The sequence below is a fragment of the Cynocephalus volans genome, chromosome 13 (assembly GCF_027409185.1).
Source record: "Cynocephalus volans isolate mCynVol1 chromosome 13, mCynVol1.pri, whole genome shotgun sequence".
Lineage (NCBI taxonomy): Eukaryota > Metazoa > Chordata > Mammalia > Dermoptera > Cynocephalidae > Cynocephalus > Cynocephalus volans.
In genome coordinates this window covers 7,812,612-7,825,995 of record NC_084472.1, presented here as the reverse complement: position 1 = coordinate 7,825,995, position 13,384 = coordinate 7,812,612, and the positions used below count along the sequence as shown (strand labels likewise).

Genomic DNA, 13,384 nt, shown 5'->3' with positions numbered 1-13,384 from the left:
GAATAGAGAATCCAGAAATCAACCCACACACTTACTGCCATCTGATCTTTGACAAAGGCACCAAGCCTATTCACTGGGGAAGGGACTGCCTCTTCAGCAAGTGGTGCTGGGATAACTGGATATCGATATGCAGGAGAATGAAACTAGATCCATACCTCTCACCGTATACTAAAATCAACTCAAAATGGATTAAGGATTTAAATATACACCCTGAGACAATAAAACTTCTTAAAGAAAACATAGGAGAAACACTTCAGGAAATAGGACTGGGCACAGACTTCATGAATACGACCCCAAAAGCACGGGCAACCAAAGGAAAAATAAACAAATGGGATTATATCAAACTTAAAAGCTTCTGCACAGCAAAAGAAACAATTAAAAGAGTTAAAAGACAACCAACAGAGTGGGAGAAAATATTTGCAAAATATACATCTAACAAAGGATTAATATCCAGAATATATAAGGAACTCAAACAACTTTACAAGAAGAAAACAAGCAACCCAATTAAAAAATGGGCAAAAGAGCTAAGTAGGCATTTCTCTAAGGAAGATATCCAAATGGCCAACAGACATATGAAAAAATGCTCAACATCACTCAGCATCCGGGAAATGCAAATCAAAACCACATTGAGATACCATCTAACCCCAGTTAGGATAGCTAAAATCCAAAAGACTATGAACGATAAATGCTGGCGAGGCTGCGGAGAAAAAGGAACTCTCATACATTGTTGGTGGGACTGCAAAATGGTGCAGCCTCTATGGAAAATGGTATGGAGGTTCCTTAAACAATTGCAAATAGATCTACCATACGACCCAGCCATCCCACTGTTGGGAATATACCCAGAGGAATGGAAATCATCAAGTCGAAGGTATACCTGTTCCCCAATGTTCATCGCAGCACTCTTTACAATAGCCAAGAGTTGGAACCAGCCCAAATGCCCATCATCAGATGAGTGTATACGGAAAATGTGGTACATCTACACAATGGAATACTACTCAGCTATAAAAACGAATGAAATACTGCCATTTGCAACAACATGGATGGACCTTGACAGAATTATATTAAGTGAAACAAGTCAGGCACAGAAAGAGAAATACCACATGTTCTCACTTATTGGAGGGAGCTAAAAATTAATATATAAATTCACACACACACACACACACACAAACCGGGGGGGGGGGGGGGGAAGAAGATATAACAACCACAATTATTTGAAGTTGATACAACAAGCAAACAGAAAGGACATTGTTGGGGGGGAGGGGGGGACGGAGAAGGGAGGGAGGTTTTGGTGATGGGGAGCAATAATCAGCTACAATGTATATCGACATAATAAAATTAAAAAATAAAATAAAATAAAAAATTAAAAAATTAAAAAAATTTTAAAAAAGTAAAATAAAATAAAACAATGAAATGAATGACTTGAGATTTAACAATATGTGTCTGGAATGTAAAAAGGATTCAATCTGTTTTAATTCTAATTCTGCTTCAGATAAGTAACGAGGGCAGGACAGATCAGGGTTTTAAACAAATGTTGTAATTGATAAGTTGGAACACCTGTAGAAGGGCGGAGCCAGTTTATGCAGCCAAGTAATATTTGTAAGTTATTTAGAGTAAAAGGCTCCTGGATGTGGAAAGGTATATTTTGTGGTGGTATACTTCTCTGACTGATTAAAAAACCAAGGCATTTCCAAGACTCCTTTTTTTGAATTTTATCTGGAGCTACTTGTAGACCAGCATTATTAACTTGTTTCATTAAATGTAAATAATCTTGTGATAGCAGTTCTGGACTGTCATGAGCATTGTCAATTGTCCAGTTATAGCATTTTGAAGAGGATTAATAAAATCTATATAAGGCACAGTGGGTCCCTGTCTAACAATAGCAAAAGATTTAGTGGGAGTATTCCAGGGACTATGCGATAGCCCTAAATGTCCCGTTTATAACTGTTGTTTAACAAAAGTAGCTTGATTTAATTTCTCCCCTTTAAGAGGCCACTGTTCCACCCAAACGGGAGGACCAGGGGTCCATTGTAATTTGACCATTGGGACTGTGGCCCGACAGCCATTATGATAAATTTTGAAGAAGATGTCCCAATACAAATATCCCATTGAGCAGGGAGGTTTCGGCCCCATAGGGTTGGAGGGAAATCTGGAACATAAGGCATAATTGAGGCAGTTTGTCCCTCGGGGCCAGTACACAACAAAAGATCTTTACTTTGATAAGGAATTTTGAACCTGCCTAATCCATTAAGTGTAACTGGTGAAGAAGTTACTTTCCGTAATGCATTCCAATCCTTTCTAGCAATTATGGTAACGTCAGCCCCTGAATCTATAATTAATTTTTGTTCAACAGATAATGTCAGCAGTGGCTGAGTCTTATCTAATCTTTATATCAAAAACCCATCAGGGGAAGCAAGAGGTTGAAGTTTAGATTTTGTTTCAGGAATTTTGTCCCAAGCCTTTATGGCTGCTCTAGCTGTTTGGTCAAGCAACATGTCCATGCTAATTTGAACCTCATCTCGTAAATTTTCGAGTGAAATAGCATGTAAGGCTTCCCGATATTCTTGTAGCCATACAGTATACTGAGCAGAAGTTAAAACAGTTTTTCCAAGTATTTTCCAATGCTAAGGGGTCATATTATATCCATTAGCAATTGATTCTAAGTATTCCTTAGTAAAAGTACTGTGTAAGCCATTTTCTGTTATACTATTTTTAAATCTTTTAAACAAGGAGAATGGGAGGTTTTCATGTCTCGACTGAGCCCTAGTTCTTACAACGGGAACGACATGATGAGCATCAACTCCCATGTTAAGTCCTTCTTTAAGACAGGACTCCATCAAGGGAACAAATGAATTGTTTGCCTCCAAAGGTGGAGGTGGGAGGAGAGGAAGAGGAGGAGGTGAGGATTGGTTTTCATCTTCTTTGATGGCATAAACACGTTTTTTCCTTTTCTTAAGGTTTTGAATAATTTTTAAAGCAATTCGACAAAATTTCCAAACCACTATAATCAATAATAATTTAGGTAGATGACAGTTAGTTACTTTATAACTACTGCCTTAAGTAGACATAGAAGGACTGAGCTATGTTGAATTTCCCTCTTAGACAGTAAACTACCCATAATCGCAAGAATAGATAGAGAGTTGGGAGAGTAAGAAAGCAAAACATCTGGGCAAAGCCCTAGCTAGACACCGCAGCAGGCGTGCAATCGCTTAATCAAAAGCCACTTCTATGATCCCCTTTACTGGGGTGAGTCCCCCTTACCAGGATTTCCCTTTTGATGTGATGAGCAGACGTCCGTCCTCTTTCCTTTGCCCCTTTTGACGGGGCTCCCCCTTTTTACAGGGACCTCCCTTTTGTTGGGAACCTCCCTTTAGTTGGGATGAGTGGTGGACGTCCTCTTCCTTTCACCTCTTTTGTTAAGGCCTATTCTTTCTTTTCCTTTCCAAGGCTTGGCAGGTTGGTCTCTGATCCATGGACCCAGAATTTTCTCAAACGGGGCACCATTTGTCACTTTGCCTCCCATGGATTTGTCACCCCTTTTCCCCTCAGTGACGGAGCTGCCAAAGATTACTCAAAGCCCATCTCTTCTGAGCAGTGAGAAGCCTCCAAAAGGGGTTAATGTCCCAGAACCCTCAAGATAGAGGCATTCCTTCCATTTGGGAAATTAACCACGAATTGGGGTTCTCTTCCTGCATTTATTCTCCAGCCCAGAAAGTTACATGAAGAGAACACAGGTGGGGTTTTTGCTAAGTACCATTTAACAAGTTTTAACAATAGAAGCTGGTAACATTTAGTAAAAACAAGTCAGATGACATTCTATTAGGCAATTAAGTGATCCACCAACAAAAGCTTGATCTAGCAAACATTCTTTCTCCCTCCAACAGCTTCCCAGTAACTTTACATATCAATCAGCAACTAGTCTGTCTTTGAACCAGCAGCCTTGCTGTGTTACAACTCTATCTTACAACAGAGACTAAATAGCCTGGGGAAAATTTCCTGTGTTTCGTAAGGTCAATATTTGAAAACTACAAGGCTTTGGAAAACCAGGCCCTGTGAAATACTTTTGCTTTATGCATACTCCACACTCGTAGCCACATGATCCCTCCACACAGGCAACAAATATTATTTTCTTTATCCTTACAAAGAGATTTTAGGCATAACTAACAAGTGCATATTGATATTTTTTTCTTCCTTTTTTATACTGTCCTGAACTTTCCTTTTTTCATTTAATAATATATCTTAAAGATCATCTCATATCAATACATAGTTTTTACATCTATAGGTCTTCATAATATTCTATCATGTGGGCACACAGTAACTGATTTAATCAGTCCTCTATTGACAACTATTAAGTCATTTCCAGACTTTTGTTATTATAAACAATGGTGCAATGGATAATTTTTAACCTGTTTTTCATGAGTGTGATCATATTTTTAGGACAGATTCCTAGAAGTAGAACTGCTGATCAAAGGAAATGTGCATTTATAGTTTTCATAAAATATTACAAAATTGTTCTCCATAGAGGCCAATCTCCTTAACAATATGTGAGAATGTCTATTTTCCTGCATCTTCACAGTGCGTTTTTACAGTGATCAGTGAAAATGAGTATCTTAGACTTTTCATTTGCATTTTCCTTATTGTGAATAAGACCAGGTACCTTATCATATGCTTAAGAACCATTTGTATTTGTCAATTGCCTTTTCATATCTGTATTAGTCTGTTTCTGTTGCTTATAACAAAATACTTGGAACTGGGTAATTTATAAAGAAAACAAAATTTATTGCTTATGGTTTTGGAGGCTGGGAAGTTCAAAGTCCAGGGAACTTTTGGTGAAGGCCTTGTTGGTGGCGACAGTGACGGCATGACATCACATTGCTAAATGGTGGAGCAGAGAGAGCAGAGACTAACCTCTGTATTCTCTCTCCTTTTAAAGCTCTCCAAACCACGCTGCATGGTCTTGCAATCTGATCATTTCTTTAAGACCCCACCTTTCAATTACTGTAATAGGATTTTCCACTCTCTTAACACTATCACAGTGGGGGTCAAGTTTTGGAGGGATGCTTGATCTGAGGCAATATCCTTTGCCCATTTTTCTAATGGGCTATTGGTCTTTTCTTATTTATTTTTGTTTGTTTATTAGGAAAATAACTTTTTGTTATATAATTTGTAAATATTGCCTGTAATATTTTAATGATCATTTTATCATGATCCTCACTGCATTTCTATGGGTGTGAAGAGTTGACGAACATAAAACAGAAAGGGCAGATGTGTATGAGGCGACACTGTCAGTCCAGCTGCATGGGGCAGAGGTGGTTGTTAAATGCTCAGCTTGTATGTGCTTGTGTGTGTGCAATAACTGTTAACAAAAATACTGGAAGAATGGAGGAGCAATATTCCTTTCCTAGAACCTAGAAATGAATCACCTTCGTTTTGATGACTTTATATATAGTTTTTTAAATTTCTGTAGTGAACCATTTAGATTCAAATTAAGCAGTACAGAATATTTATAGTTTATTATCTTAGCATTTTGTTTTTTCATTAAGTGAAATGCGCTTGACTTTCTCATTAATTGTTAAAGTTATCTGGCCACAGTCTCACACCTCATGAAGGAGAAGCATGTTACATGTTTAGGAAAGTGCCGTAAACCTTGAAGAAAATATAAATCATATTCTTTAGTAATTATCCATGAACTCTTAGTAAGCATAGGAGACTTCTAGTTATCCGAAGATCTGTTGTAACTCCCTGCTGGGTTTTTTGTACCCTAATTTCAGAAATATTAATTTGGGTCTGTAAACATGATGATAAAATCCTTTTCCCCACTTTTCTATGATAAATATATCTGAATTAGAAAGGACATCATGGCTTTAATCTGTGTGGCTGATATACATGTTTTGTTTACTATAGACAATATTTTTATTATGACATTGTCACTTTTATTTAATAGTCTGTATGTAAGTGATTTCTTTGAAAGTACATTAGCGTATTTTAATTAAGTAAAACGTTTATTCAAGGAATTATTGAAACTTTTTTTTTTTTTTTTTTCATGTAAAAGTTTCTAACTGAAAACATGTACCCATGGCACAGGGGAAATGACAAATAGTTAACAATATTTAAATGGTTAACAATATTGAGAAAAATGATCATTAAAATGCTGTTATAAAAATATTTTAATACATGATATGTTTGTGAATAAGGGAGATTTAATTAAAAAAGATACTTATATGTGAGCTGATGTTGAACATACATAAATGAATTAAAATTATTCTCTGAGCAGTTGACATACTTATGATTCACAGAGTAGATTTTGTTTTTTAAGATGCTGGGAACAGAAAATGTTGGCATAGAGCAGTTTTAATTGCTAGCTTGAGAATGGTTATGTCAGAAATTGGGAGAGTTAATTGCCATGTGGGTGCCCAGTTAGAACTTTCTCACCATACTCTAAGCACAGGTTGGCATCTGTTATTACATTTGTGCAAGCAAAAAAAAAAAAAATTCATGCAGAAGCTAGAACAAAATTGATAGAAGCTTGTCTCTAAGAAAAATGTGTAATTTGCTTCCAAATAACTCATTTGTTTTTGCTACTAACTAGAAAACCTGAGCTTGCTAGTCACATATTTGATCAAGCTTGTTAAATTATAGTACTTACAGATTCTCAGTTATCTTATATTGATTTATTGCTGAATCTGGATTTTGACTTCATAAAGAGGCTAGAGAGAAGTATCGTTTGTTCAAACAAATTCATTAAGAACAAAATGTTTTTGTGATGGAGTAAAAGTGTTCACAGTCAAATCCTCATAGATATTCATTGGCTTATAATAACTAATACCTACTAAATACTTAATATGAGCTGGGCTGCATGATGTATTTCTTCTGGATTATTTTTGTAATATTAACAAAATCGAAAAGGTAGTTGTTATCTGCATTTTACAGGTGAGAAAATCAAACCGAGGATTAGAGCAGTTAAATAAAGCAGTTTATTTTGATGCTAGTTAAGTCTTGTTGACCTGACTGCCTAAACTCACATAGGTAGAAAGTATCTGAGTTATAATGTGTGCTATTCAGAAAAATAAAGAGACATGAAATTCTCTGGGTTGGCCAGTTAGTTCGGTTGGTTAGAGTGGAGCCTCATAACACCAAGGTCACGGGTTTAGATACCCATACCAGCCAGCTGCCCCCGCCCCCCGCAAAAAAAAGAAAGAAAGAAAAATGAAATTCTTGGACAATTGACTTAAATTATCGTCAGTATTATAAAGAACAGATAGTTTTCCTTAGTAGCAGGGAGGTAAGGATTTGATCACAGCACAAATAAAGGCAGAGATGTGTAAAGGCCTAACAATGAGCCTTTCTGGACTACATTTGTAAAGGGATGTCTCCGAGAATAGTAAAAATTAAGGTTGGATGGAAAAGAGTCCGTGCTCTGGCAGGCTGTGAAACAAAAGAGTTTGAACTGAGTATATTTTGTTGCTGCTTCTCATACTATTACACCAAAGTACCTCTAAGACAAAGAAGCATGAACTCATATTTCTGGACTATAGGGACATACTAAATCATAACTCTTTCAGTTACACATAACAGAAATCCACTCAAATTAGCATGGGCAGGGTAGGGGAGAAATTTATTGACTTACATAATTGGTAATTCTAAGGCTAGACTAGCTTTAGGCACAGCTGGATCCAGAATCTCAAACATTGTCATTAAGGCATACTCTTCTTTCCCCTATCCCCACCTCCCAGGATAGGCTGTTGCTACAGCCTGCAGCCATAATCTCTCATTCTCGCAGTTCAGCAACTCCAGCAGGAAGTCTTTTCTGTTACTTGGGGCAAAAAAATCTTGGAGGAAGGTTCAGAGTTGTATACCTACTTGGGAACCACTCACGGTGGTCAGGGAGATGGGCTGTACTGGCTGGTCTAAGCCATGCCCTTGTCCTTGTAAGTGTGAGACAAGGTACTGGTTCAGCTGTACGCAAACCATCTGGGATGCATTTCCCAACAGAAAGAAGGATCTTTATCAAATAAAGGACTGAGGAAGGTTTCTAGACAAAAATAAGTGGTGTTCCCTGAGGGATATATGGCCCAGTTCAAGTCAAAATGTCTTTGAAATAGTGAATTTTACCTTTAAAATTCATGTGAGTTTTGTCTGATATGTCTGTCTGTATCTGTTACAATTTTTTTAATTGTCTCATGTTGTGGATTGAGTTCCCTCAGGAAACAGACTGTGCAGAATAAAATTTGCATGCAGGAGGTTTATTGGGGAGTGTTTTTGGAAACACCTAGAAGAGGTGAGGAAAGCAGGATTGAGCAGAGGGAAACACTGAACTATGATGCTGATGCGGCAGAGGACTCAGCCCATCCTATAGGGAGCTCAGAAGCTGGGATGGTCCTTCATAGATGTCCCAGATTGAAGCAGGAGGCCTGAGCTGCGCACTTCCACATGGACTGGTGATGGGGTGTGGGCTACCGCTGGGAGGGGCATAACCTTGGAAGGGAAACTACCTTTGGCTGAGGGTAGTTCCAGGGGAGGGATCAAATATGAGCCTTCAACAGACATCCTCAGCAGCCAGTGGAAGAAGCCAGCTACTTCATTCTGAAATGTAGGGCAGCTTACCACAGCTTCCATTACATTATCTTTAAGTAAAATCAAGTTCAGCAAAATGTGTCATGTTTATCTGTCTTATTAAATGCTCTCTGGCATGTCTATGTACAGTTTGACTAGGGGTCCCCAGAAGTACAGATACTCCAGTTTGAGGGCCACAACAGAGGCAGATTGAATAGTGAGAAGGTAGACCGGGTGAGGGAGAAACTGGCACAGAAGGAACAATTCAGAGGCCTACTGTAATCATCTTTGTGGTACTCGCAGTAGGAATCAAGAAAAAGAGATAAATATTTTCATCATGCCAAAGACATCCCATCTTTTACTGTATCTGCTTTGTTTGTCTTGCCTTCTCATGTTTTGACCTAAAAGGGCCTGGTAACCATTCGAATTTTTTTAACAATATAGGCTTATAAAGTTGAGTTTCTTCATTATGTTTTGAGCTTTTTTCATTATCTTGTGCTTCATAGGTCACTATGTCAGAAAGAATCTAGTTCTCAAGGGTCACGAGCAGCCTCGGGCTTTCAGTTACAGGTGGGGGAAGGAGCATGGTTAGGGTGCTGGTCTACCTGTGCATACTTGATTTCCTCACGTGGTAAGGTTTCAAACCAGTTTATTTTGATGCTAGTTGAATCTTGTTGACCAGTTTAGTACTATAATGACCTCATTTCTTCTATATGGTATTAGGAATTCATTTCTTTTTTCATTCATTTATTTATTGTTTATTATCTCTTGGCCAAATGAGACACTTAAATGTAATGTGACGGGTTAAGTAAAGTTGAGAGCATGTGTTTCTGTGTGGCATAGATAATACATCTCTCCCTCAACCTCCTAGGGGATTCTGAATTTAAAGGAGATAAGAGCTAATGAAGAGATTTAAGTTGGGTTGCAAATGTCTTAATTCATTTGTTGAACAGATATTTACTAAGCATGTGCTATGTTCAAGGGCACTGTTGTGGAGAATTGAGAATCCCATCAGTGAACAAAATATAGTACATAAAAATTGCTTCTCCCATAAAGCTTACAGTAGCAGGGGGAGGCAGACAGTAAGCATAAGCGTATGAAATAGGACCGTTAAGAGGTGGGATGAGCTTTGGAAAAAGATGTAGACTGGGGAAATTGCTAGTGGCTAGGGATACGACTTGGAATTTGGTCCAGGTAGGCCCATTGAGAAGGAGATAGTTGAGCACAAATGTGAGGGATGTGGGGAAGTATAAGGAGGTCATGGATATCTGAGGGACACGGAGGTCATGGATATCTGAGGGACAGCATTCTGGGAAGAGGGAACAGCCAGTGCAAATGCCCCAAAGCTGGAGTGGGAAGAAGTAGGAAATGAGATACCTATTCTCAGCTCTCTCTCTTTTTCGGGGGAGGGGGGAAGGGACGGGGCAGGGCAGGGGTTGCTAGGAGAGGCACTGGGGGAATGCTGCTGCTGTGGGCAGCTTAGCCTAATAGATCTAAGCCTGCTAAATCGGGCCTCAGGGAACCCAGAAGCACATCAGTTCCTTAAATCTCTTTTCTCTTACCATTTTAATTGTACAAAAACTAGAAGGAAGGCTCTTTTAGTCAGTAGAATAATACATACTTTAAGTCATTAGTTCTTTTTGGGGTAGAACCTGGGTTACAATACCAGAGGAACAAAATAAACACAGTTACCTTCCTTTTTGGTTTCCTTTCTGCTCAGTTCTGATTTTGGTACTTCATGAAGATTGTGGACTTGGGTTGAAAACTACAGCTTTAAATCATCAGAGATTTTTTTTAAAGGTATTTAATAATCCCTAGCAAAAAAATTAGAGATTTTGAATATCAGAAATATTACATGTACCAGCCTGGTACATCTTTAAAGATGGAAAACAAGAGAGTCCTAATTTAGTAAGAATAATAACTACTCAGATTTTGATGTAATGTCTATCAGGCCAGATATTAAGTACCCATTATCTGCAAATCAAATATCAAAATTCATGAATATTCATCAGTGTTCATTTTAGCAAGACTGAACTAGGGAACTTAATCTAGCTGTTTTCTGAGGGTTATCTAAGCCACCCGGGGCAGGACTGGGAGCTTTCGTTGCCAACAGGACCACTCTTCCCTTCACCTGGTGTCCCTTCTGTATAACTTACCTCATGTCCGAGAGCCTGGGGGCACATCCACCTGCGTCAGGCCTATACCACTGCTTGCCTGTCGGGGGACCTAGGCATGCTGGGTAGCCTTTATGAGCCTCAGTTTCCCCTGTAACACAGGTTGTGGTTGGGGCTAGATGATGGTTGTCTAGAGGCTCAACACTTGTTAGCTGCCATTATTACTGCCCCAACCCTTACTCCAGGCAAGAGCAACAGCCAGGAGCACGGAAAAGAGCCTGGCTCTGGACAAGCATGAGAAATGGAGTGGACAGAGCACACAGGAGAATCCTGATGGGCATGTGTTTGGAGTTGCTTTTCCCCAGAGGCTATAAATGCAAGGCTCTGCTACACTTAATTGATTACATTTTAAGTTTTGATATATACTTTGGTATAATGAATTATGATTTATTATACTTGGGAGGTAAAGGGAATTATCCTGGGAACCTACCCTGTGCCAAGCAGTGTGCCAAAAATTTGCTTTAACATGTTCTTTCCTTTAATACAACAGCATTGTGAGATAGGTAGAGATATTTTCCTTTTAAAGGTGAACAGGAGGCCCAAAGAAGATAACATAGACAAGGCCATAAAACTAAGGGGTCCCAAGTGTCTTATTATATCCTCTCAAGCAGGAAACTTGACTTTTCTTATTAAGATAATATGTAAACATTCTGAAATAATCAGAAACTTTTTTTTTCTAATTTCTTTCCTACAGAGAGAAGAAATAATGCATTACTTATACTACCTCTCCTTCAAGTGTTCAGAGGAATTTTATTCTTTCTGTATTAATACTCCTTTACATTATTCAATACAAAAAGGCAGACAGTGTTATCCTCACTTTGCAGATGGTTAATAGGAGATGTTGAGAAGCTAAAAATAAATGGTTTAGAAATGTTCCATACTAAATATTCATTATTCTGATATAAAACAAGTTAGTTTTCATATACTACGTTTAAACTCAGTCTAGGGGCAAATCAGGCAAATGGCTCAGCAAAAAGTAAAATATATTAGGGTTGAATTACTATGAGTAAGAATGGTATACCATAAATTTAGAATTAATAAGTGAATGTACATTTTACCAGTCAATAGTTTCTTAAAGCTGCAAATGTTGTGCAATTTAAAAAGCATTTTATCAGTTGAAATTTATTCATTAAATTATTTGATAAATATATGTTGAATATCAACATGCTGTGTTAGCTTCTAAACATAGAATTCTACCTCATGAAATCTGAAGGGAAGGCACAAATAAGTGTGAAATTACGGTGTTGATAAGAGCTATAGAGTAAAGGTTTATGGTACTATAAAATGCATAATAGGAGGGTTTGATGCATTCAGAGAGAAAGGGAAGTCCTCCCTAAACAACTAATGATACTATTGAGCCTGATATCTGAGGGAAGAGTAGAAGTAGACAGTGAAAGAGACCAGCTACGGGGTTAGGGGAAGAGAGCATCCAGGATAGAGATGGCTTCAGAAGCCCAGGCAAAACACAAGGGTGTTTTCAGTATGGGATTTGCAGTAGAGATTGAAAGAAGAGGGCTTCAGTAAAAAATAGGGAAGAAGTACTGTCCGTGAGATTTAATGATGGCTTAAATATATGAGGTTGAGGGAGAAGGAACTGTCCTGTGGCTTAGACACTATGAATTAATATTGTGACTGAAGATTTAACCTCAGGCCTAAAAGGAAATTAGTGTGAGCAGTCTCAGTCCATCCTTCTGTAAGACTATATCCTTATTAATTGACTTTAAAATTTACAGAGGAATAGATTCTGTATTCTCTTCTTCAGTGACTTCTATATATATTTTATCTGAAGATATCTGCTAGGAATTTTAATATGAGAAGGTAGCATAATGAACTTTTCGTGCCTGTTTTCTTTTTATTTTAACTGGTAGAATCTTAAGAAGATTCAAGAAATGGAAAAGAATGATGAATCCAGCACAGACCTGGAGGAGCTGAAAAATGCTGACTGGGTAAGACAGCTGGATGTGCTTTCTGATCTGTTTATTGTCCAAGAAATTGTATGATGCTTTTTAAAATTCTGGTCATTAAGAACTATAGTAAGAATTGATCATGTGTGGATTTGAATGCTTAGTCTTGCATTTGAGCTTTCTAATTTTACGAGAACCAGCCCCATTGTCTCTGGAAATTTTGGTATTTTAAAATATTAACATTTCTAATTATATAAATAACCTTAACATACTCTTGTGTATAAATCAAAGTTTAAGTTCTGTGTTCAGGATTAGGTGTAAAACTAATGGTGTAGTACATTCATTTATCCAGTAAACAGTTACTGGATCAGTGCCCTGGGGATGCAGAATGAGCAATATGGGGTCTCTGCCCTTATGAAACTAAGTGTAGAACAAAAGACAAATTTATGGAACAGATGATTATGGCATATTCATATGACATGCTTTGAATATCTACTGTTTTTCAAGCAAGGTACTAGATCCTAGGGACACCAAGAGTCACTGCCCTCATATAAAACTTGAAGATGATAGGCAAGACAACCTTGGTGACCAGACAGTCAGTGTCAGGAAATGTTAGATTTGGTAAGTCAGGTATCAGGTGGAAAGGGGGAAGGCATATTTTGGGATTCTGACTTTTTAGGTTAAGGGTACTGGATAAATAATGACTTTATTAAATGAAGGAATATAGGAATAGATGCAGATTTAGGGGATATGAAT

General features: G+C 37.9%; 1 protein-coding gene across 4 annotated transcripts in view; it reads left to right on the top strand.

The window, feature by feature from the left end:
* The window catches only part of SPIRE1 (spire type actin nucleation factor 1), a 221,806-nt gene that overhangs the window by 141,765 nt on the left and 66,657 nt on the right, over window positions 1-13,384 (top strand). For all 4 annotated transcript variants that reach the window (XR_010021477.1, XM_063076765.1, XM_063076764.1 and 1 more), the window contains exon 5: window positions 12,593-12,670. Coding sequence is in view for 3 of the 4 variants with exons in the window: in XM_063076765.1 (XP_062932835.1) it covers window positions 12,593-12,670 (78 nt within the window). In the remaining variant the exon portion in view is untranslated. The remainder of the gene's footprint in view (window positions 1-12,592; window positions 12,671-13,384) is intronic.